This window comes from Myotis daubentonii, chromosome Y, assembly GCF_963259705.1.
Source record: "Myotis daubentonii chromosome Y, mMyoDau2.1, whole genome shotgun sequence".
In the NCBI taxonomy this organism is placed as follows: domain Eukaryota; kingdom Metazoa; phylum Chordata; class Mammalia; order Chiroptera; family Vespertilionidae; genus Myotis; species Myotis daubentonii.
Window position 1 is genome coordinate 77927 of NC_081862.1, and position 25320 is coordinate 103246.

General features: G+C 47.5%; 1 protein-coding gene across 6 annotated transcripts in view; it reads left to right on the top strand.

Moving 5' to 3' along the window:
• The window catches only part of LOC132225560 (histone demethylase UTY-like), a 300626-nt gene that overhangs the window by 24035 nt on the left and 251271 nt on the right, over positions 1-25320 (top strand). For 5 of the 6 annotated variants that reach the window (XR_009450969.1, XM_059680653.1, XM_059680656.1 and 2 more), the window contains exon 3: positions 738-846. The exons of the other annotated variant lie outside the window; for it this stretch is intronic. Coding sequence is in view for 4 of the 5 variants with exons in the window: in XM_059680653.1 (XP_059536636.1) it covers positions 738-846 (109 nt within the window). In the remaining variant the exon portion in view is untranslated. The remainder of the gene's footprint in view (positions 1-737; positions 847-25320) is intronic. 6 annotated transcript variants of the gene reach the window in all.

A 25320-nucleotide genomic window follows, 5' to 3' on the forward strand; every position in this document is an offset into this window, starting at 1 on the left:
CCTTGTCACTCTAGATGATTCAGCCTTTGCTGACATGCTGGAATTGGCTTCCAGCAGTGGGGTCTCAGGGAATCATCAGGGTAGATCAAACAGTGTGCTTCAGGCTGATGGAGACTGCAGTCAGCTCTGGTATGGGAGAGATCCCAGCACATGAACAGTGATTCCCCTTGAGCACCTAACTGGGAGAAAGCTGCCTCTGAGTTCTGGCCCCAATGCCAAACAATCCAGTTCCTCCCAGTATGTCTTTGGGTCCTCCAGCGCAGCCAACCAGTGCTGGTGCTTAGAGGGATCAAGTCTGAGTAAGTTTGTGTGCCAGCCCTTTAAGAGGAATACCTGGGTCTCCAGTAGTTAACCATAATCCCTGCTGGCTTTTACAGCTCAAAGTTATAGGGACCCTGGGCTGGGGTCTGGTTTGGGGCTAGGACCCCTTGTTCCTCATGGCAGTCTCTGCAGAGACTATCTCCCTCCTGATTAAAGCATGTGTGGTACCAGCCAGTTCTGTGACTCCTCTCTCCTACTAGTCTCAGTGTGCTTTCTTTTTACTTTTCTAGTTGTAGAGCTTCCTTTCAGCCAGCTTTCAGGCAGGTCTGAATGATGGTTATTCTGTATTGTAGTTGTAATTTTGATGTGGTTGTGGGAGGTGGAGAGCTCTTTCACCCACAACCATTTTTATTCTCTCTGCTTTTTTCCTAATACACACACATATATATATATATATTTTATTTTTTTATTTCTAGGCCGTTCGCTGCTATGAATCTTTAATCTTAAAAGCTGAAGGAAAAGTGGACTCTGATTTCTTTTGTCAATTAGGTCACTTCAACCTTCTGTTGGAAGATTATCCAAAAGGTAATGTTTTTATTGTCTTTTAAAGTTAGTGCCTGAGTTGTTTGCATAATATATAAATGTCAATATCTTTATTTTTTATTTTTAAAATATATTTTTATTGATTTCAGAGAGGAAGGGAGAGGGAGAGAGATAGAAACATCAATTATGAGAATCATTGATTGGCTGCCTCCTGCACGCCCCAAACTGGTGATCAAGCCCACAACCTGAGCACATGCCCTGACTGGGAATCGAACCGGTGACTTCTTGGTTCCCAGGTTGACACTCTGCCGCTGAGCCACACCCGGCTTGGCAATATCTTTATTTTTTACCAAAGGCAAAGAGTTTTTTAGTTTCTTAAATTTCTTCCAGTTAGTTCATAAATACAAATGACAATGTGAAAGAAAGAGTAGATGGACATAAAACAGAAAGCAAAAAAAGAGAGAAAGCAACAAATGAACAAACAAAAACTCAGACACAGACAGTAGTATAGTGATTTTCAGAGGGAAAGGAGGTAGGCGGGCAGTAGAGGGTAAAGAGGCTAAATGGTCTGTCTCAGTGGTTGAGTGTTGACGTATGAACCAGGAGGTCAGTGTTCAATTCCTGGTCAGGGCATATGTGGGCTTGATCTCCAATAGGGGGTGTGCAGGAGGCAGCTGATCAGTTCTCATTCGTCATTCATATTTCTATCCCTCTCTCCCTCTCTCTCCCTCTCTGAAATCAATAAAAAAATACTTTTAAAAAAGTGGTTAACACGTTAAGCGCCCAGCCTTATGATGACAAAAGATTTCACTTTGTATATTGCCAACCAATAAAAAAGAGTAGATGGAAATATTCATGGAACAATTTTGTGAAAATCACAGCTTCAAAAGCATTTGGATGATATCACTTGGGGGATGTTAGATAGAAAAGATAATTGCTGGGACAGGAAATGGGGGAACAGGAAAAAAGAGATCTCACTAAACAGAGAAATGAGCACTTTAGGATTTGCAAACAGATGACCAAATATATGTACGAACATTCCTAGATAAGCCACAATCTAGAAACCTATATAGGGAAGAGTATAAAACCCTTTGAACTCCCACAGGGAGGAGCACTTAAATTAGCTGAATTGCTAGCTGTGTTTGATGCCAAGTGCATTTAAAAAAATTTTTTTAGCCGAAAACCGGTTTGGCTCAGTGGATAGAGCGTCGGCCTGCGGACTGAGAGGTCCCGGGTTCGATTCCGGTCAGGGGCGTGGACCTGGGTTGCGGGCATATCCCCAGTGGGAGATGTGCAGGAGGCAGCTGATTGATGTTTCTCTCTCATCGATGTTTCTAGCTCTCTGTCTCTCTCCCTTCCTCTCTGTAAAAAATCAATAAAATATAGTTTAAAAAAATTTTTTTTTAAGTTGATTTCAGAGAGGAAGGGAAAAATAGAAACATCAATGATGAGAGAGAATCATTGATTTGCTACCTTCTGCATGCCCCGCACTGGGGATCCTGCGGAAACCAGGAATGTGCCTTACGGGAATTGAACCCTCACTTCCTGGTTCATAGGTTGATGCTCAACCACTGAGCAACACTGACCTGACAATGGCAAATGCATTTTTAATAAATCCATGTGCTTTGCTTTAAGGCTGTTGTCTGCCACTCATCTGAAATCTTTCATACAAGATTGACAGGAGCTGAGGAGGGGACAGTCCCCCACTATTACTCAGGGGTATTTCAGGAAGAATGACCCCCAGGCTACTTTCCCGAGAACCATACAGAGGTGGAGCAGGCTTCAGAGCTCTCCTCAAGACCTGAAGAAATGAACCATTACCCTTACCTCACCCCCCACCAAGAATATCCCAGGATGACCCAGAACCCCTAACCCACAGTGTTAAGTGACTTTGCCTTGTATCATCTGTAACCTGCATACACACCATTGGAAGTAGGATCTTGACCTTGAGAACATTTCAGCTTGACCAATTTTATAAACTACTTCCTTTCTACATTGCAAACTCCTGTTTATGCATTTATTACAGCCAGGGAGTGTAGCCAAAGTGAAATACTGGGGTTCAGTAAAATTAATCTGTCTCATTTTGTGAGAGGTCTCAGCCAATAACTCAAAAAGATAAATAGGAAAATTTCCTTTCCATTAATTTACTGAAGAGTGGAATACAATAAACTATGCTGATAAAGCACCGAAGTAGCATACCACAAACTACACTCTAATCCTAAAACAAGTACCCAATTGTTTCTGCTAGACATAATTGTAAAAATAACTTGTCCACCAACTCTCACAAGAGATTTATGACCATAAAAGGTTAATTATTCTTACTTATAAGATACTTTTTCTTTGATATAGGTGTTTTTTGAAAGGGAAGTGAAGGCATTTTTCTTGGTGTCTGTAACTTACTAATAGAGCAGTGGTGTTGGGAGGATTATGAAAGCACACATCTTTTAAAGATTATCTCAAATTATATACCCCCACCTTTTTCTGAGAAAAATATTTCAAATGAATAAAAAATGTTTTATTCAAGGCTTAAACTTAGAGAAGATTATGTCTATTACTATGCAGTACCATGAATAAAGTTTGAATTTATAACTAAACCGAAAAAATTTAAAGAAAATCAAGAACAAAAAGCATTTAGAATGCTGTTTGCTCGTTGTACTCAAATTTTTTTGGGGGGAGTCTATAACCTCGTTCCTGAGTGATAGGGAATTATTTCATTATTACAGGCCTGGTGCACGACATTTGTGCACTGGGGGTGGGGGTGGGGGGGTCCTTCAGCTCAGCCTGTGCCTTTTTGCAGTCTGGGAGCCCTCGGGACATGTCTGACTGATGGCTTAGGGAAGCAGGCTTATGCTGTCAGTTGGACATCCTTAGCTCCTGCCACCGCTGCTGTTCTCAGCAGCCCATTGTTCCCTTCTTGCTGAGGGGCTCTCCTGCTGTGGGAGAGCACTGATCATCAGGGAGCAGCTCCTGTACTGAGTGTCTGCCCCGTGGTGGTCAGTGCACATCATAGTGACCAGTCATTCTGTCATTCGGTTGGTTTGCCTATTAGTCTTTTATTATAAAGGATTCCAGAGAGGCTTACCAGAGTTTCTGCTGATGAGGTAATTTACCATGGAGCCCTTATGTAGCCTCAACATGAGCTGAGGATAAGGGTGAAAAGAATGGAAAATAAACTCTTAAATGCTCAAATTTGATGAGTTTATGAGTTTCCAGGTTTGTAAATCAGCCCTAATTCCTCAGGATCAGAAGCTCCTAAACTCTGCACACATCTTGACCTCACTTTGTTCAATTGGCTGTTCATCTGTATCCTTTACAAATCCTTTATAATAAACTGGCAAATATTCCCTGGGTCATAGTGAGTCATCCTAACAGATAATCAAACCCAAAGAAGGGGTTGTAAGAACCTCTGATTTAAAGCTGCTCTATCATTAACCTTAACTTGCAATTGGCATCTGAAGTGGCGGAGTCATGTGGAAGGAACTGAGTCCTTTACCAGTGGGATTAACAAGAATTGAGCTAAATTAGTAGGACACCATTGAGTTCTGGCTAGGAAAGAATTCAGTCAAGACTCAAAACTATAAGAGAACATCCTATATAATAAAAGGGTAATATGCAAATAGACCGAATGGCAGAACAACCAATCAAAGCGTAATATGCTAATGACTAGAGGCCCAGTGCATGAAATTCGTGCACTGGGGGGCGGAGGGGATCCCTCAGCCCAGCCTGCAGTCCAGGAGCCCTCGGGGCAGGGAGTGGGCCTAATCCGGCATTCAAACATCCTTAGTGCTGCCTTGGAGGCAGGAGAGGCTCCTGCCACCACTGCTGCATTTGCAAGACGTGAGCAGGGCTTCTGGCTGAGTGGCTCTCCCGCTGTGGGAGTGAACTGACCACTAGGGGGAAGATCCTGCATAGAGTGTCTTCCCCCTGGTGGTCAGTGCACATCATAGTGACTGGTCTTTCCTCTGTTCGGTTGATTTGCATATAAGCCTTTTATTATATAGGATATGCTAAGGCTGCTCAACTGCTCGCTATAATGTGCACTGACCACCAGGAGGCAGATGCTGTGACTGGTAGGTTAGCTTGCTGATTGGGTCCAGCCAATCAGGACTGAGTGAGATGGGCCAGACATGTCCTGGAGCCCTTCCTCAGTCCCTCATGCTGGCAAACCTCCCGTGTCTCTCCCTGTCATATCATGTACTGGTGGGATCCCTCGGCCTTGTCTGCACCCTCTCACAATCTGGGACCCCTTGGGGGATGTTGGAGAGCTGGTTTTGTCTTCATCCCACAGGGGGAGTGCCATTCAGCCAGAAGGCAGGCTCATGGCTGGTGAACACAGTGGCCCTGGCGGGAGCCTTTCCCGCCTCTCCTGCCACCTCCATCCCCAGAGGGTTCCTGGACTTCGAGAGGGTACAGGCTGGGCTGAGGGTTCCCCCTCTGCTGGCCCCTGTTCCCCACCCCCGCTGGCCTGGTTACCCCTGACTGCTCTCCCCTGCCAGCCTGGTCGCCCCCAGTGATCCTCCCCTGCTAGCCTGGTTGTCCACACTGCCCCTCCCCTGTTGGCCTGGTTGCCTCCAATGGCCCTCTTCTGCAGGCCTGATCTTGTCTCCCAACTGCCATCCCCTGCCTGCCTGATTGCCCCTAACTGCCTCTGCCTTGCCCCCCTCCACCATGGCTTTGTCCAGAAGGAAGTCAGATGTCCGGTCGACCCGGACATTAGCACATTACCCTTTTATTTGTATAGATAGATTATATAGGATAGGATTGCTTAAATGGGGGAGGGGGGGACCTTTTTCAGCAGGAGTAAATGCTCTTGGCAGACAAAAATACCTAATCCCTATATCTGAACTGATAGCCAGCTATGTGCACTATACTGCCAAACCGGTCATGGAAAAATTGAACTGCTTGCTTTTTTTTTAAAAAATATATATTTTATTGATTTTTTACAGAGAGGAAGGGTGAGGGATAGAGAGTTAGAAACATCGATGAGAGAGAAACATCGATCAGCTGCTTCCTGCACACCCCCTACCAGAGATGTGCCCGCAACCAAGGTACATGCCCTTGATTGGAATCGAACCTGGGACCCTTCAGTCCGCAGGCTCCATCCACTGAGCCAAACCGGCCAGGACTTGAACTGCTTTCTTACACCTTAGTCCAAACAGTTATTGCCCTTAAAACCCCTCCTCAGCCCCCACCTTAGGTTCTGCCTTCGCAGTTCACCCGGATTAGGTTCTGATTGGTCCGTTTCTATGCCAGTCAGCATCAAAACTCCGCCTCCTAGGCAGCCATTGTCTCCTCGCAGTTCACCCACATTTCGTTATGATTGGTCGGTTTATATGCCATTCAGTGTCAAAAGCTGATCAGGCCCCCCTTCTCTTTTTCTCTGGGCCTCCCCAGCAGCCACAGTGGCTGCTGATCAGGACCTGCCTCTCTCACCAGGCCTCTCTTTGGGCCTGATTCACAGCCTGCCTCACCTTGACCATCCCACACTGCCCCACCCGCCTCCTGCCAGCCTTGTGGGCTGCGGTGGAGGGACCGAAAGGTGCTCCATACACTTCCTGGTGACCGGTTGTCCATATGGTCGTTTAGGTCATGACAGCCCTACGCTGTTATTAGCATAGATAGTGTTCACATATGTCAGTATATCTTATTTAATATACACTAGAGGCCCATTGCACGAATTCATGCACGGGTGGGGCCTGGCTGGCCTGTCCCAATCAGGATGGAAGCCGTTTGGAGGCGAGGCCGTCTTGGGGAGGGACTGTAGGCAGTTGGCCGACCAGCCCTGTCCCCTGGTCAAACTCTTGATTGACCTCCTGCTCCAGGAAACAATTTGCAAATTATCCTTTTATTATATAGACTATATATGTATTATAATATACCCTAGAGCAATGGTTGCCAACCGGTGGTCCATGGACCACTGGTGGTTTGCGAGGCCCAAAAGGTTGGTGACCACTGGTTTATGGAAACCTTTGAGCAGCCGTTGCCAACCGGTGGTCGGTGGACCACTGGTGGTTTGTGAGGTCCAGAAGGTTGGCGACCACTGGTACATGGAAACCTTCGGAGCAGCGGTTAACCAGTGGTCCGTGGACCACTGGTGGTCCTTGAGGTCTGAAAGGTTGGTGACCATTGCACTAGAAGTCTGCTGCATGAATTCATGCATGGGTGGGATACCTGTGGGGGTTGGGCCCCCGGCTTGCAGCACCAGCTCACACCCCCAGCCTTGCAGCCCTGAACCTGGCACACTGTCATGGCGTGGTGCTGCCCTCTCACCTGTGCCACCATCTGGCCTGTGGGGCAATCGATCAGAGCTAGGCGGCAGCCTGTCTCCTTGCCACTGCCACTGGTTGCTGTCTGCAGGGCGATCGGCGGGCCAGTCAGGACCCTGCTTGCACTTGCCTTGGCCTGGCATCGCCTGCTCACCTGCTTCACCATCCCTCTGTGGTCTCTCTGTCATCGGGTTCTGTCAGGGTTGGCAGCGCCTCCACTGCTGCCCGCTGCCAGCGCCACATCACTGATGCCTGCCATGTTTTGCGCTGCACCCTGGTGGTCAGCGCACATCATAGCAAACTCCCGGTTGAACAATTTGCATATTAGGCTTTTATTACATAAGATTAGAGGCCCGGTGCACAAAAATTTGTGCACTCGGGGGGAGGGAGGGGTCTTTCAGCCCGGCCTGTGCCCTCTCCCAGTCTGGGACCCCTTGGGAGATAACGACCTGCTGGCTTAGGCCTGCTCCTGGGTGGCAGAGGGCAGGCCCAATCCCTAGGTGCAGCCCCTGGTCGAGCTCAGAGCAGGGCCGATTGGGGTGTTGGGGCGCCGCCCCTGTCATGCACAGAGCAGGGCGGATCGGGAGGTTGCGATGCCACCCTCAGTCACGCTCAGGGTAGGGCCGATTGTGGGATTGGGGCACCGTCCCCTGTCACACTCAAGGCAGGGTCGATGGGGAGGTTGCGGCACCACCCCCTGTCACGCACGGAGCAGGGCCAAACGGGGTTGGGGCGCTGCCCCCTGTCACAGACAGAGCAGGGCCCATCAGGGGGGTTGGGGCTCTGTACCCTGGAATGCACAGAGCAGGGCCCATCAGGGGGTTGGGGAGCTCCCCCCTGTCATGCACAGAGCAGGGCGGAACAGGGGGTTGGGGCGCCGCCCTCTATCACCCACAGAGCAGGGCCCATCAGGGGGTTGGGGCGCCGCCACTCTCACATTCAGGGCAGGGCCGATTGGGAGGTTATGGCTCTACCCCGTCACACACAGAGCAGGGCCCGTGGGGGCGGGGGTAGGGTGTTGGGGCGCCGCACCCTGTCACACACAGAGCCAAAGGGCGATCAGGGGGTTGGGGAGCTCCCCCCTATCAGGCACAGAGCAGGGCTGATCAGGGTGTTGGGGCGCCTCCCCCTGTCACACTGATTCTGGTGCCGGGAGGCCTCTCAGCTCCGCTGATCCCGGTGCTGGGAGGCCTCGCGGCTCCTCTGATCCCGGTGCTGGGAGGCATATTACCCTTTTACTGTATAGGATAGAGGCCTGGTGCATGGGTGGGGGCCGGCTGGTTTGCCCTGAAGGGTGTCCTGGATCAGGGTGGGGGTCCCCACTGGGGTTCCTGGCCAGCCTGGGTGAGGGGATGATGGCTGTTTGCAGCTGGTCACACACCCTTCAGGGTGGGGGTCTCCACTGGGGTGCCTGGCCAGCCTGGGTGAGGGTTATGATGGCTGTTTGCAGCTGGTCACACACCCTTCAGGGTGGGGGTCCTCACTGGGGCGCCTGGCCAGTCTGGGTGAGGGGCTGAGGGCTGTTTTCAGGCTGGCGGGTGACTGAAGCTCCCAACTGCTCCTTTTTTTCTTTTTTTTCTTTTTTATTCTGGGTCAGCTTTAGCTCTGGCTCCAGCTCTGAGGCCTCTGCTGCTGAAATCAGGTATCTGGTTTGTTTGGGTTCTATAATCGAAACACTGTATCAACTCCAGCTCTGAGATCCCGGGGGGCTGAAAGCAGGTTTCTGGGATTTTGTTTAGCTTCTATATTTGTAACAACGTTTCAAACTGCAAGCTCAGAGGCCGTCAAGGCAGGCGGGGAACGTTGGAGTCCTCCGTCACTGAAGTAAGCAAGCCTCATGTTAGCTTCAAGCTGCCTGGCTATGGGCCGCCATCTTGGCTGGCAGTTAATTTGCATATCTTGCTGATTAGCCAATGGGAAGGGTAGTGTACGTACGCTAATTACCATGTTTCTCTTTTGTTAGATAGGATTATATTATGCATAATATGTAAAATATAAAATTTTATACATTTCATGTATATGTAACATATTATATATATACAATATAATTTATGTAATTGCAAATATATACACTCAATCCTTTAAGTAGTAGTTATAAAGTAGCTGGGAATGCTGTTAGCACATACTGAACCATTGTTTCTAAGGGAAATGCAACATTAACTTCTTGTTAGCCTCTTTTATATACAAATCACGTTTTTAACAAATCACTACAAATTTTGCTTTATGTGTGTTTATTTAAAGGCATATGATTTAATATATATATTGTTGAGCTATTAATATTGAACTCCATTGGAGCGCTGTTACTCAATCCTTGAATCAAGTTACTAATCTGTGTTCTCTGTAAGGCTCATTATATCCTTTTGAGTTTAGGAATACTAACCCATCAACACTTCTCAGGATAGCTACATCAGTAATAAAAAGCACAAAAGTGCAAAAGAAAAAAGTAATATTAAATACACCATTTTTTAAAAAAAATATATTTTATTGATTTTTTACAGAGAGGAAGGGAGAGAGATAGAGAGTTAGAAACATCGATGAGAGAGAAACATCGACCAGCCGCCTCCTGCATATCCCCCACTGGGGAAGTGCCCGCAACCCAGGTACATGCCCTTGACCGGAATCGAACCCGGGACCCTTCAGTCCGCAGGCCGACGCTCTATCCACTGAGCCAAACCGGTTTCGGCTAAATACACCATTGATAGGACTTTTTTATAGTATGATTCCTAAAACAAGAAGGCAGAGCATTACTGTTGTGAGCAAGGGAGCATCCCAAAAAGGACACACACACATATACATACACACACACACACACACACACACACATTTGTCTTTCCACAATCTTTGGTTTATTAAGGGTGACCTCCCAGTTAACCAAGAGCTTCACATACAGAGCAGGGAACTTAATGTGATAGAAGTGATCTGAGTGAGCATCTAATGTGAAGTCTCAGTTTGCAGTTGGAGAGATGGGTGTTGGTTTCAAGCCAGGTAGCTGCTGGGCCAGTATGCATTGTATGGAGTAGAAGTATGTGAGAGATTTGAGTGTGACCCCAGTACAACCAGGCTTGCATGTTGGAAAGTTTGACCAGGGGTGGAGGTCCCACCCATAACATTGTCCACATGGTGGCCTTATCCAAGTGTTCAGATTTACAGTTTTGCGCCTTACCAGCCCCTTTTCAGGGCTTCCTATCACATCCCATTTCTTTAGTCTTGAGTAGCACTTAACATAACTGTCATTACTGATTGACTCCATGTTGGATTGTTACAAGTGTCTAAGTCTTGGCCCTGGCTGGGTTGCTCAGTTGATTAGAGCATTGTCCCAATTCACCAAAGTTGTGGATTTAATCCCTGGCCAGGGCACATACAAGATTCAACTAATGAATGCATAAGTAAGTGTAACAACAAATCAGTGTTTGTTTGTTTGTTTGTTTGTATCTATCTATCTATCTATCTATCTATCTATCTATCTATCTATCTATCTATCTATCTATCATCTACCCAACCACCTATTCCCCCTTCCTCTGTCTCTCTAAAACCAATAAAATAAAAAAAGTGTCCAAGTCTACTCTGCTCTTGTTCTGTACATAATATATGACTTTTTATTCATGAATGTCTCCTTACTCATGTACTAAAGAATTTTTAGAGATTACATGGGCCCAAAAAGTCAGATGTAGTGACTTTATTGAGATGGTGAGGCTAGATTTGTAAGACCTAGGTTGGCTTGATGTTGGGGTGTAGCCCCAGCAGGTCCAGGGTTTCCCAAAGGAGTGGATGGAGTCGGCGAAGAATGAATGACACGGAGGCTGCGTTCAGTTGATCAGCAGCCTAGCCAGGTTCTCCAGCCAGGTTCTATCTTTATTCTCCTGTTACATCTATATTTATACCAGTTGATTTTTATCCTATCCATTCTATTCCAAAGGTTAGGGTGTTTGTTATCTCCATTCCAAGGTCACTACTCTGTTGTTCTGTTAAGCTACAAGGAAGTAACTGAAGGAGGTTATCCTAAGTAAAGATTATGTACCTTAATTGTGATTATTCATAGTTAAAGTGATTAATTACCCGCCTGGCACTCAGTTAAGGGGTTTTATTCCCTTCCTTATTCCTGTTAATCCCTAACTCCAGGGAAAAATCCCCACCTGGGGAAACAACCTTTCTCGGAGAGGTGACCTTGGTTAAAACACCTAGTGCTAAGAAGGGGAGCAAACATTAAGAACAGTATGCCATATACGCCAGGTCGTTTGAAACATATGCTGTGCAATGTTTCTTCCCTGCAGCGACTGTGTCAAGCAGCAAGGCTGGATCAGCTTCTGGCAGCTTGACTTTAAAGCCATTTATTTTCCTGCTGTCTTTCTAGTGTCCATTTCAAACTGTTGATTATTTCCTTTTTAAAAAATACATTTTTGTTGATTTCAAAGAGAAAGGGAGAGGGAGAAAGAGATAGAAACATCAGTGATAAGAGAGAATCATTGGTCAGTTGCCTCTTGTACATCCCCTACAGGGGATTGAGCCTGTAACCCTGGCATGTGCCCTTGACCTGAATCGAACCTGGGACCTCCTGGTTCATGGGTTGATGCTCAGCCACATGGCCAAGTGACTATATCCTATTTTTAAAATAAAGCATAAATGTATAATAATTTTAACGTCAACACAAAACTGTATTTATTGTTTAAGATATATCAGAAAACAAAAAATAATTAACAAAAATTATGAGAGCTTTGGCTCTATGTAGTTGTTTTCCTCTGCACTTATTTTGGTGGTAGATATAAACCATATCATGTCCATTTTTTACATGCTCCAGTGACCCAGTTGTCGCAGTATTTTTATAATTCTAAAAGTGTTTGAAGTATATACACTGCATTTATAACTTAAAAAAATGTATAATTTCTGTGTTGTAGTATATTTAGGTAATGCAATTTCTTATTGAGTATTTGTGCACTTTGCTTCTTTTTTTTAAACTTTGTAATGAGTTTAATCTAGAAAAATTTCTGTAGTTTTGAATTTGTTACATACTTGATTTATGTTTTATAATTTTACTGATTTATTGAAGATACATTAGTTAATAAAATTATATAGGTTTTAGGTATACAATTCTATAATATACTATCTGTATATTGTATTATTCTCCACCCAAAGTTTAGTCGCCATCACATTTATCACCCTTTGCCCACTTTTACTTTCCCCACTCCCATTTCCATCTGGTAATTACCATATTCTGAGTATTTATTTTCATCCCTTCACCTTTTTAAAAAGTTATATTTTTATTGATTTCAGAGAGGAAGGGAGGAGAGAGAGAGAGAGAAGCATCAATGATGAGAGAGAATCATCGATTGGCTATTTGCATGCCCACCACTGGAGATTAAGCCCACAACTTAGGCATGTTTCCTGACCGGGAATCAAACCATGACCTTCTGGTTCATAGGTTGATGCTTAACCACTGAGCAACACCAGCCAGGCTATCTCTTCACCTTTTTACCCAATCCCCCAACAGCCTTCCTCTCTGACAGCTAACGTCTGTCCTCTATATCTATGAATCTGTTTTTATTTTGTTTGTTTATTTTGTTTATTAGTTTCCACATATAAGTGAAATTATATGTGATTTGTCTTCCTCTGACTAGCTCATTTCAATTACATAATAACCGCTAGGTCTACCCATGCTGTAACTAATGGTAAGATCTTATTCTCTTAATAGCTGAATGGTATTCCATTGTATAAATGTACCACAGCTTTTTTTTTTTTTTTAACCACAGCTTTTTTATCCACTCACTTACTGTTGGACTGTTACCAGATTTTAGGGATTGTCAATAATGCTGCTATGAACATAGAGGTGCATATATTCTTTCTGATTGGTGTTTTGGGTTTCTTAGGCTATATTCTTAAAAGGGATAGCTGGATAAAAATGCAGTTCTATTTTCAATTTTTTGAGGAAACTCCATACTGATTTCAGTCAGTCCATTGATATCCATCAATGTGTTGATTTTTTTTTATGGTAACTAACAGGTGTGAGGTGCTACTTCAATTTTGCTTTTAATTTTCATCTCTGATGATGAATTACTTACAGCATTTTTTCATATGTCTCTTGGCCTTCTGTATGCACACTTTGAAGAAGTATCTACTTAGGTCCTTTGCCCATCTTCATTCTAATCTTTATTGTCCTTACTTTTGATTGCTTTGGGTTTAGTTTACTGTTACAGGATATTAATTTGAGATCATATTCATTGTAGGTGTTAATAGTTATAAATTTCCTTGCGGTTTTGGTATGTTGTGGTTTTAATTTTGTTCAAATAAAAGTTTTTCTAATATTCCTTTGATATATTGGTTGTTAAAGAGCGTGTTTTTTACCCTTTTGGGAATTTTCCAGTCTTCCTTCTCATATGTTTTTCTACATTTTATTATAATTGGAAAGATACTTTGTGGTTTTCCCCCCTCCAGAAAAGAATATTGATTTTCAAGTAACTGTGCCATCAAAATAGGCTCTCTTCCTGATCACTCTGCTGCAGCATCCTAGGGGGAGAGCCCCACCTTCCCTGAGAATGGGGTAGTCTATTTCCAGCCTGCTTTGTCCCTTGCTTCTTCCCAAGAGCATCTTGGAGTGGAGTATGGGTACATAGGAGGCAGTGAGGGTGTTCATGGCACTGGTAGCAGCAATGACCGATGTCTAAGATTGAAACGTTTAACAAAAAACCCCCACAGCTATCCAGAGGTAGTTTGTGAAAAGGAAAGATGGAACCAGAACCTTAGGGAGTGGGGAGGAGCAGGGGGTGGGATTGATTAAGTCTAGCTCCTTGTTAGTGCCCCATGTAAGGGAGGGGAAACTGGAGGCCTAGAGTGGAAGCAGATGGGGTAGGGGGTTCACACCCCTTCTGCTTTCCATCCTGTGTGTGTGGCGGGGAGGGGAGAGTGCTGTCCAACATAGTTCAGGGACTGTGCAAAGTAGGGGAGGAAGGAAAAGTAGGTGTGAGCCACTTCTGGTGAGACACAGGTTGGTTGGGGCATTTTGGGACCAAACAACCCTATCCAAGGTCAAATGTACTGGCTACTGCCAGTACAGTGGAATAGGTATGTGAGCTGGTGTTTGGGCTCCTTTAAGGCCAGGGGAGTCCTCCCAGATCCCCTAATAGGAAGCCAGATGTAAGAGTGGGGAAGGGACCCCCTAAAATCAGGAGTCCAGTCTACAGTGTACCTTCTACCAAGAAAGTAGGATGCAGCAGGCCAGGGGGTGGCAAGTTAATGCACATCGGTGGTGAGGTATTGCTGGTAACCAAGACCAAAAGAAAACTTCCAACTTGGGCCACCAGGATCCGACTGGTATTCTGTGTACGGTGCCATTGTAGGAGGTTGCAGATGGGTGGCAGTGACCTGGGGTAAAAGGGTGAGGGCAGTGGGTGGCGGTGTCTGGTCCCAGAAGGAAATTGCTCTCCGAGAATGAAGCAGGTGGAAGCAGGTAGGTGGCATAGCACAGTCACTGCTACTCCTCAGAATGACTTCTAATAGATGCCCTCTCTATTCTCCATCTCTAATTTTTTGGGGTCTGTTCCTTGGTTTCCTTCCCAAAATCATGGTGGTTTTCTGGGTTTTGTCAGCACTCATGTTTTTGCTCCCCTTTGGTCTTTCCTGAAGTCTCTAAGGTGTTTGACACTTCACTATACTCTCTCTGACTCCCTACCAGTGACATCCCAGGACTCATCCAAGGCTGCTAGTGATGCCTGCCCCCTCGATTCTCAGTGTTATCCTTTTCCTGCTTGGAAGCATCTTCCTTTCTCTACAGAGCAGGTGGGGAAGTGATGGCTGGGATGTGTGAGCTCAGTTGCCAGCCTGTGGTGGCACTCCAGACTGTTGGAAGCAAGGGCGCTGGATGCTAAGAACCCCACCTGGCCATCACTAGTAGTGAATGCAGATGCCATCTTGGAGCAGCGCCAGTGCCAGAAATAGCCAGGCTGGGAGTCCTAATTAGAGGCGATACTTGGTTTTTAATATATTTTAAGACCAATTTTTTCCTTAACCTATCATTTACCCTGGAGAATGTTTCACATGTGCTGAGGAGTAGATGTAATCTGTAGTTGGCAGGAGTGTTCTATAGGGTCTGTTAAGTCTATGTGTTTTATATGTTGGTCAGGTCATCTAGTTTTGTGTTGATATTATATAGCTGAACTATCTTGCTGAAAGTAGAATAATTGTTTCCATTTATGATGGTAAAATATCTCTTTTCTATGCATCTTGACTTAATATGTTTTTAGACAGTTGTTTGGTATGTCTTTATAATTGCAGTATCTTGAGGCCTGGCTGGCAATCAGGGCTGATTGGGGCCTTCCAGTTGATGGCTGAGGCCTTCCTGCCAGTTGCTGGCTGCTGGCCAGGGCCTGTTAGACTGGACAAGGGACTGCAGGACATTGGCTGACCGTGGGGAGGGAGCAGTGGAGATTGGCCAGTTGTGGTAAGTTGGCTGTGGGAACGCCCTGACCACCAGGCGGCAGCTCCTGCATTGAGCGCCTGCCCCCTAGTGGTCAGTGCATGTCATAGGGACCAGTGGTCCTGGCGTTCCGGTTGCTTAGACTTTTATATATATACTAGAGGCCCGGTGCACAAAAATTTGTGCACTCGGGGGGAAGGGGGGGTCCCTCAGCCCGGCCTGTGCCCTCTCGCAGTCTGGGACCCCTTGGGAGATAACGACCTGCTGGCTTAGGCCTGCTGGCGGGTGGCAGAGGGCAGGCCCAATCCCTAGGTGCAGCCCCTGATCGGTCTCAGAGCAGGGCCGATTGGGGAGTTGGGGCGCCGCCCCTGTCATGCACAAAGCAGGGCGGATTGGGAGGTTGCGATGCCACCCTCAGTCACGCTCAGGGTAGGGCCGATTGGGGGGTTGGGGCACCGCCCCCTGTCACACTCAAGGCAGGGTCGATGGGGAAGTTGCGGCGCCACCCCTGTCACGCACAGAGCAGGGCCCATCAGGGGAGTTGGGGCTCTGTACCCTGTCACGCACAGAGCTGCAGGGTGATCAGGGGATTGGGGAGCTTCCCCCTATCAGGCACAGAGCAGGGCTGATCAGGGGGTTGGGGCACCTTCCCCTGTCACGAACAGAGCAGGGCGGATAGGGAGGTTGTGGCCCTGCCCCCTGTCACACACAGGGCCGCAGGGCGATCAGGGGGTTTGGGCGCTGCCCCCTATCACGCTGATCCCGGTGCCAGGAGGCCTCTCAGCTCTGCTGATCCCAGTGCTGGGAGGCCTCGCGGCTCCGCTGATCCTGGTGCTGGGAGGCATATTACCCTTTTACTATATAGGATAGAGGCCTGGTGCATGGGTGGGGGCCAGCTGGTTTGCCCTGAAGGGTGTCCTGGATCAGGGTGGGGGTCCCCACTGGGATGCCTGGCCAGCCTGGGTTAGGGGCTTAGGGCTGTTTTCAGGCCGTCTGAAGCTCCCAACCGCTCCTTTTTTTCTTTTTTTTTTTTTTCATTCTGGGCCAGCTTTAGCTCTGGCTCCAGTTCTGAGGCCTCTGCTGCTGAAATCAGGTATCTGGTTTGTTTGGGTTCTATAATCAAAACAATGTGTAACTCCAGCTCTGAGATCCCGGCTTGCTGAAAGCAGGTTTCTGGGGTTTTGTTTAGCTTCTATATTTGTTACAATGTTTCTTAAACTGCAAGGTCAGAGGCCCGGCAAGTCAGGCGGGGAACGTTGGAGTCCTTCATCACTGAAGCAAGCAAGCCTCATGTTAGTTTCAAGCTGCCTGGCTGCTGGCCGCCATCTTGGCCGGCAGTTAATTTGCATATCTCGCTGATTATCCAGTGGGAAGGGTAGCGGTCGTATGCCAGTTACCATGTTTCTCTTTTATTAGATAGGATGGACTAGAGTCCCGATGCATGAAAATTGTGCACTGGGGTGTGTGTGGGGGTCCCTCAGCCTTGATTGCAAGAGGGCGGAGGCTAGGCTGAGGGACCCCACTGGTGCATGATGGGGGTCAGGGAGGGACGGTGGGAGGTAGGCCAGCCAGGGAGGGGCTGTGGGAGGGCTCAAAGGTGTGTCCTGCCTGTCTCAGTCCCAATTGGCCCGACCCCAACAAACTAATATGCCAGTTGGAGTTTCTGCCCCCTGGTGATCAGTGCATATCATAGTGACTGGTCAACAAGTAAACTGTCTGCCCCTTGGTGGTCAGTGCACGTGATAGTGAGCAGTTGAGTAGCCTTAGCATAGCATTAACATATTATGCTTTGATTGGTCGAATGGATGACCAGATGACTGGACACTTAGCATATTAGGCTTTTATTGTATAGGACTAGTGGCCCGGTGCATGAATTCGTGCACATGGAAAGGGAATTAATTAGAAGAAATATTTTAATATCAGTATTTGCCCTTTCTCTATAATAGAAGTGTCAGAGATTAAAGAAAATTAGAAAAATATATATGAAACTAATATATAAATTTATTAATAAATAAACAATTACCACCTGTCTGGGTCCTGGATGCGGGTGAATGGGATTCTTGGCTGTCAGGCTGCTGACAACAAAATGACCAATGTCCGATTCCTCAAGGAATGGGTTCTCGCCACCCTGCTGTGTGGTTCCTGGGTGTGGGTGAATGGGATTCCTGGCTGTCAGGCTGCTGATAGCAAGCTAACCAATGGTCAATTCCACGAGAGATGATGCTTCCGCTTCCCTACTGTGTGGGTTCTGTGTATGGGTGTATGGGATTCCTTGCTGTCAGGCCACTGAAGGCAAGCTAACCAATTGCCGATTCCACAAGGGATGGGTTCCTGTCACCCTCCTGTGTGGGTCCTGGGTGCGGGTGAATGGGATTTCTGGCTGTGAAGCTGCTGAAGGCAAATTAACCAATGGCCAATTCCGCTAAGGATGCGGTTACTGCTGCCATGCTGTGTGGGTCCTGGGTGTGGGTATTAGGCTTCCCCCTCCCTTCTGTCAGAGTGTTGGGTGCGCTGTGGGACCAGGGTCAAGACCTCGCACGCCTGTGCATGCCTCAAAATCACTTGAAACCCAGACTCAGCAAGCCCCACCCCCACTGGGCAAGACCCAGGGGGTCACATGCAGGCAGTGTCACGTACCTTTCCAGGGACGCAGGCAGATAGGTTCACCTCAGTGCAGGGCGGGGATGCACATAGGCAGTGCCACGTCTGAGGTCAGGGACACAGGCAGGCAGTGTCACGTCCCTGGTCAGGGACGCAGGCAGCTTCACCTCAGCACCTGAGAGGGATGCACATTGGCTGTGCCTTGCATTCAGGTAGCTGGGGGCCACTTCCTCTGGGGGCCACACTACCTAAGCACAGGGTGGCGATACCGCGGGCCTGCTAGAGACCTCCAGCCATCTGGCCTCCAGGCTGGGCGTCACCGCAGGCCCGCGTGTGTCCCTGCTGGTGGCCACTCCCACTGGGGGCTGCTCCCAGGACAGGCGGCGTGGCATGCTTGCTTGTGAACCCCGGCCAGCCAGCTTCCAGGCTCGGTGGCGCCATGGGCTGGCGTGTTCCACTGGGGGCTGCTCTCGGGCCAGGCAGTGCCGCGTGCTTGCTCATGACCCCCGGACAGGTGGTGCGGCGTGCTTGCCCGTGACCTCTCGCTGGGCGGTGCTGTGGGCTTCCATGCGCGACCCGCTGCTGGCCACTTTTGATGGGGCGTGCTCCCAGGACAAGTGGCACGGTGTGCTTGCTCGCAATCCCTGGACAGGTGGCACAGCGTGCTTGCTTGCAACCCCCCGCTGGGCAGTGCCATGGGCCCCTGCGCGCCCCCCCAGTGGCCACTCTCATGGGGGGTTGCTCCCAGGACAGGTGGCGCAGTGTTCTTGCTCGAGAACCACAGCTGGGCGGGGCTGTAGGCCCATGTGCCATTGGCCACTCCAGTCAGGAGCCCTCCTTGGCTGTGCCTGACTGGTCATGACTATTAAGTGCCTGACTGGTCATGTCTAATTAGCATATCTGGACTAATTAACATATTCCGTATATCTAATAAAAATAATATGCAAATTCACCGTCACTCCGTCACAAAGATGGCGGCAGCCATGCAGCTGGAGCGAGCAGGAGGCTTGGGTTGCCCCTGGTGATGGAGGAAGCCACTTCCCGCCTGCCCTGGCTGGCACTGGGCTCCGTTCAAGGCTACAAAGTTTCAGTTATAGAAGATAAATAAATTCCAGATACCTGCTGGAAAAAAAAAAAAGACAAAGAGGAGAGGCTGGGAGCTTGGGTCGCCGGGGGGCGTGGCCAGCCTGACAATGGCCATCAGCCCCTCACCAGGCTGGCCAGGCACCCCAGTAGGGACCCCCATCCTGAAGGGAGTATGGCCACCTGAAAACAGCCCTCAGCCCCTCACCCAGGCTGGCCACACCCCCATGGGGTGAGGGTTCCCACTGGGGGTCTTGACCAACCTGCAAACAGCCACCAGCCCCTCAGCTAGGCTGGCCAGGTACTCCCACCCTGAAGGGGGTGTAGCCAGCCTGAAAATGGCCCCCCAGCCCCTCACCCAGGCTGGCTGGGCACCCCAGCAGGACCCCCACCCTGATCTGGGACATGCTACAGGGCAAATCAACCGGTTCCCACCATGCACCAGGCCTCTATCCTATATAATAAAAGGGTAATATGCAAATTGACCCTAACAGTAGAATGACTGGTCACTATGGAACACACTGACCACCAGGGTACAGAAGCCCAATGCAGGAGCTGCCGCCTGGTGGTCAGTGTGCTCCCACAAGGGGAGCTCTGCTCAGCCACAAGCCAGCACAGTGGTGGTGGTGGGAGCCTCTTTTGCCTCCTCAGCAACGCTAAGGATGTCCGACTGCTGCTTAGGCCTGCTCCCTGCTGGCAAGTGGACATCCTCCAAGGGCTCCTGGGCTGCCAGAGGGATGTCTGGCTTCCAGCTTAGGCCTGAACCTCTGGGGAGCGGGCCTAAGCCAGCAGGTTGACATCCCCTGAGGGGTCCCAGACTGGGAGAGGGCACAGGCCAGGCTGAGGGACCCCCGAGTGCACAAATTTTTGAGCACCGGGCCTCTAGTATACACACACACACACACACACACACACACACACACTCTGAGTGGCCAGATTATGTTATTATGACCACCCCATCAGTACTTCGTTGGGCCACATTTTGCCTTCAATACTGTGGTGACGCTTCTTGCATTGAGTCCATGTGATGCTGAAAGGTGATATGAGGAATCTGACACCATGCCTGATGAATAGCACTGTCTAGTCTGTGAGATTTCATGGTTGAGGTACCAGCTGCCTGATGGCTCTTTTAACTTCATCCCACAAATGCTCAATTGGATTGAGATCTGATGATTGTGGGGGCCACCTAAGCAAGGTAGAGTCTCCCTCATGTTCTTGAAACCACTCCTGCACAATATGAGCACCGTGGCATGGCGCATTGTCTTGTTGGAAGATGCTATCTCCATTGGGATACGCCAGTGGTCGGCAAACTCATTAGTCAACAGAGCCAAATATCAACAGTACAATGATTGAAATTTCTTTTGAGAGCCAAATTTTTAAATCTTAAACTACATTGGTAGGTACATTGTTACTAAATTAGGATACTTCTAAGCTGGCCCTTGCCAAAAATGTCCTCAATCTGATTGAGGTACATTCGCTGAGGTCGACCCCTTCCAATTCTCCCATCCACACTCGTCTTGTATACTTGTTTCAGATAGATGAGTGTGGATGGGAGAGTTGGAAGGGGTCGACCTCAGCGAATGTACCTCCCCCGCGCTGCATATCCCGTGGCCCGCCTGTGCCTCACCTCCTATCGCCCGCCCAATTGACACCCCCCACTTCTTCTAACGCCACTTCTTCAAAATAGACTCACCCAGGCCAAAAACCAACTCCTGTGCATGGGCCACGAAGTTTCAGTTGCACTGTACGTATGCACCTGCACGTGGTATTTTGTGGAAGAGCCACAGTCAAGGGGCCAAGGAGCCGCATGTGGCTCGCGAGCTGTGGTTTGCCGACCACTGGGATACGCCATCAACATGATAGGATGAACTTGATCAGCAACGATACTTAGGTATATCGTGCTATTCAAACATTGTTCCACACGAAGTAAAGGGCCCAAATCATGCCAGAAAAACATGCCCAAACCATAACACTGTCCTCACATGCTTGAAGGGTTGTACTCATGCATGTGGGGTGCATGCTTTCATGCTATTTCCATCAAAATCTCACTCCGCCGCCCTGACCGGTTTGGCTCAGTGGATAGAGTGTCAGCCTGCGGACCAAAGGGTCCCGGGTTCGATTCCAGTCAAGGGCATGTACCTTGGTTGCAGGCATGTCCCCAGTGGGGGGTGTGCAGGAGGCAGCTGATCAATGTTTCTAACTCTCTATCCCTCTCCCTTCCTTGCTGTAAAAAATTAATAAAATATATATTTTTTAAAAAATCTCACTCTGCCATCTGCATGATGCAACTGGAAATGTGATTCATCAGATCACATGACTTTTTTCTAATGCTTGACTGTCCAATCCTTGTGTTCCTGTGCGAACTTGAGATGTTTTATCTTGGTAACTGCAGACAGCAAAGGTGTTCAAACAGGCCTTCAGCTTCTATATCCCATACCATGCAGTGTACTCGAACAGTGCGTTCAGAGATCATTTGAAAGGATCCCTGATTAAGATCTGCAGTAATTTGATGGAGTGTTGCTCTTCTGTTGTTTTGTACCAGTGTTGCCACTCTCCGTTCTGCCCTAATGTTGACTAGTTGCTGATGGCCACAATTCGCATGTTCAGACCCAGGTTTTCAGCTGACAGTCCAGTCTTTAAACAGTTTAACAACAGTTGCTCTTGAACATTTAATGAATTGAGCTGTTTTGCTGATACTCGCTCCATGGCTCCAAGAGCCAACAATCACCTCATGTTCAAAGGCTGTTAAGTTGCGTTGTTTACCCATATCTTTGGAAAAAAATCACTTCTACTGTCATGGTAAACAACTTGCTTCCCTAGTTATAATGGTCTGGCCCTCTAGCAACTTCAGTGCGAAATTACAGCTAATTTGCCTACAAACGTCAGGTAGTCATAAATATCTGGCCACTCAGTGTGTGTGTGTGTGTGTGTGTGTGTGTGTGTGTGTGTGTGTATTTATAATGACTTTCTTTATCCCTTGTATAGATTTTGAGTTGAAGTGTATTTTGTGTTAATATCAGGATAACCAGCTTTTGCTCTTTTTAGGATATTTTTAAATACTTATACATTATGTGATCTTAAATATATGTTTACAATTATTTTTTATGCACCAATCTCTTATGTTATATAGGAAACTAAGGAGTTATAAATGAAAAATATCAAAATATAATGGTTTTTACATTTATCTATGTAGTTCTATTACCTATTTCTATATTTTTATATTTTCAAGCTATTGTTTAATGTTCTTTTATTTCAGTGTGAAGACTCTTCAGCTTTTCTTGTGGATACATATACTGGTTGTTAACTTCCTTAGCTTATGATGCCTATAGCACTTTTAATTAATGTTGTTCTTATACTAGCACTTCAAATATGTTATCTCACTACCTTCTGATCTTCCTGGTGTCTTGATATGAAATAGGTTCTTATGCTTACCGAAGATCACTTGTATGAGATGAGTTGCCTGTATCTTGCTACTTTCTGGAGTCTCTCCTCTTTGTCTTTTAGCTGTTTACTAGTAATGTATTTCAGTGTGGGTCTTTTTGAGTTTATCCTGCATTGAATGTGTTGACCTTCTTGAGTGTGTAGATTTGTCTTTAATCCTTATTTTTTCCCAAATATTTCTGCATTTTTCTCCCTTCTCCCAATTTAATACTTCTCTAATGGATATCTTATTAACATGTGATTGCATCTTTGACCCCTTACGTCTTTTTATTTGGTTTTCAGTATAATCCTCAGACTGGATAATATAAATTGTCATTTCTTTAATTTTACTATTTGTTTTCTGTATACTAAAATCTCGTGATGAACCCTTCTTTAGTATTATTTATTTACTAGAGGCCTGGTGCACAAAATTCGTGCATGGTGGGTGTGTGTGTCCCTCAGCCTAGCCTGCACCCTCTCCAATCTGGAATCCGTCTCACAATCCAGGACTGCTGGCTCCCAACCACTTGCCTGCCTGCCTGCCTTGCCTGATTGCCCCTAACCACTTCTGCCTGCCAGCCTGATCACCCCCTAACCACTTCCCTGCCAGCCTGATTGACACCTAACTGCTCCCGTACCAGACTGGTCGCCCCTAACTACCCTCCCCTGCTGGCCTGATCGCCCCCAACGGCCCTCCCCTGCCGATCTGGTCGCCCCCAACTGCCCTCCCCCTGCTGGCCTGGTCACCCCAACTGCCCTCCCTTGCCAGCCCGGTCATGCCTAATTGCCCTCTCCTGCAGGACTTGTCCCTCCAACTGCCCTCCCTGCAGGCCTGGTTGCTCCCAATTGCCCTCCCCTACAGGCCTGGTCCCCCACAACTGCCCTCTCCTGCAGGCCTGGTCCCTCCAACTGCCCTCCCCTGCAGGACTGGTCCCTCCAACTGCCCTCCCCTGCAGACCTGGTTGCTCCCAATTGCCCTCCCCTACAGTCCTGGTCCCCCACAACTGCCCTCCCCTGCAGGCCTGGTTGCTCCCAGTTCCCCTCCCCTGCAGGCCTGGTCCCACCTAACTGCCCTCCCCTGCAGGCCTGGTTGCTCCCAGTTCCCCTCCCCTGCAGGCCTGGTCCCACCTAACTGCCCTCCCCTGCAGGCCTGGTTGCTCCCAGTTCCCCTCCCCTGCAGGCCTGGTCCCACCTAACTGCCCTCCCTGCTGGCCTGGTTGTTCCCAACTGCCCTCCCCTGCAGGCCTGGTTGCTCCCAATTGCCCTCCCCTACAGGCCTGGTCCCCCACAACTGCCCTCCCCTGCGGGCCTGGTTGTTTCCAACTGCCCTCCCCTTCAGGCCTGGTCCCCCACAACTGCCCTCCCCTCAGGCCTGATCGCCCACAACTGCCCTCTATTGCTGGCCATCTTGTGTCCACGTGGGGGCGGCCATCTTGTTTGTTGGAGTGATTGTCAATTTGCATATTGCCTCTTTATTAGATAGGATTTTATTTTTTTTAAATATATTTTTATTGATTTCAGAGTGGAAGGGAGAGGGAGACAGAAATATCAGTGACAAGAGAGAATCCTTGATTGGCTGCCTCCTGTGTGCCCCATATAGGGGATTGAGCCCACAACTTTGGCATGTGCCCTGACCAGAAATTGAAGGGTGATCTCTTGATTCATATATTGGCGCTCAACCACTGAGCCATACTGGCTGGGCTAAGTGGGAACGAGTAGAGAAGGCGTGAATTTTGGTTGAAGTGCCACATGTTCTAATTTTAAAAATCAGATTTAGTAGATTTATTTATGTAAGTTATATCTTCATTTGGTTAGTGTGTGTAGTTCAGTTTCCAGAGATTTTTAACTGGTTGTTTTTAAATAATTTTCAACAGTTATGGCTGTTTTCTGAAAGGTCCCAATGAACTCTTGAAGCTGACTTTTTGTAAAGCTGATGCCCATAGTTCTTAAAAAATGAAGACTGTTTTTAAAAAATGATGTTTTTATCGATTTTTAGAAAGAAATGAAGGGGAAGGGAGGGAGAAAAAAAGACATTGATGTGAGATAAACATCATTGTCTGCTTCCTGCAAGTCCACTACTGGGAGATTGCAACCCAGGAATTGAACAGGTGACCTTTTGGAGCATTGGATGATGCCCAACCAACTGAGCACACTGACCAGGGCAAGACAACTTTTTTTGGGAGCAGTTTAATTTCACAGGAAAATTAGGTAAAGGTGCAGAGGATTCCTATATAACCCTTGTCCCTGCACATATATAACTTTCCCATTATCAACATCCTTTATCCGATTGGTAATATTTGTTGTAATTAATGAATCTATATTTACTCAAACTTCTCCATAGTTTAATGGTTCATTCTTGGTGTAACTCATTCTATATTGTTTTGTTGAAATATAGAATGACATTATTATAGTACCATATAAAATATTTTACTGCACTAAAAGTCCTCTGTGACCCACCTGTTTATACTTCCCCTGTTGTTCTGGCACCCAGAAATCCAAAGAGATCACTAGAAATTGACATAGTAAATTGGTCAAAATTGAACCTGGGTCTCCGTCATGGCAGGCAAGAATTCCACTAAACCACTCAGCATTCTTGGGAACTCCCGAGATAGAAAACAAGAGTGGTTGCCACAAGAATAGTACTCAGGCTATTTAATAACTCATAGGCTGAGGAAAACAACATTTAAAGTGAAAGAGAAATGTTGCTCTCCAAATAAAAGCTGAGGGAATAATTTTAAAGAA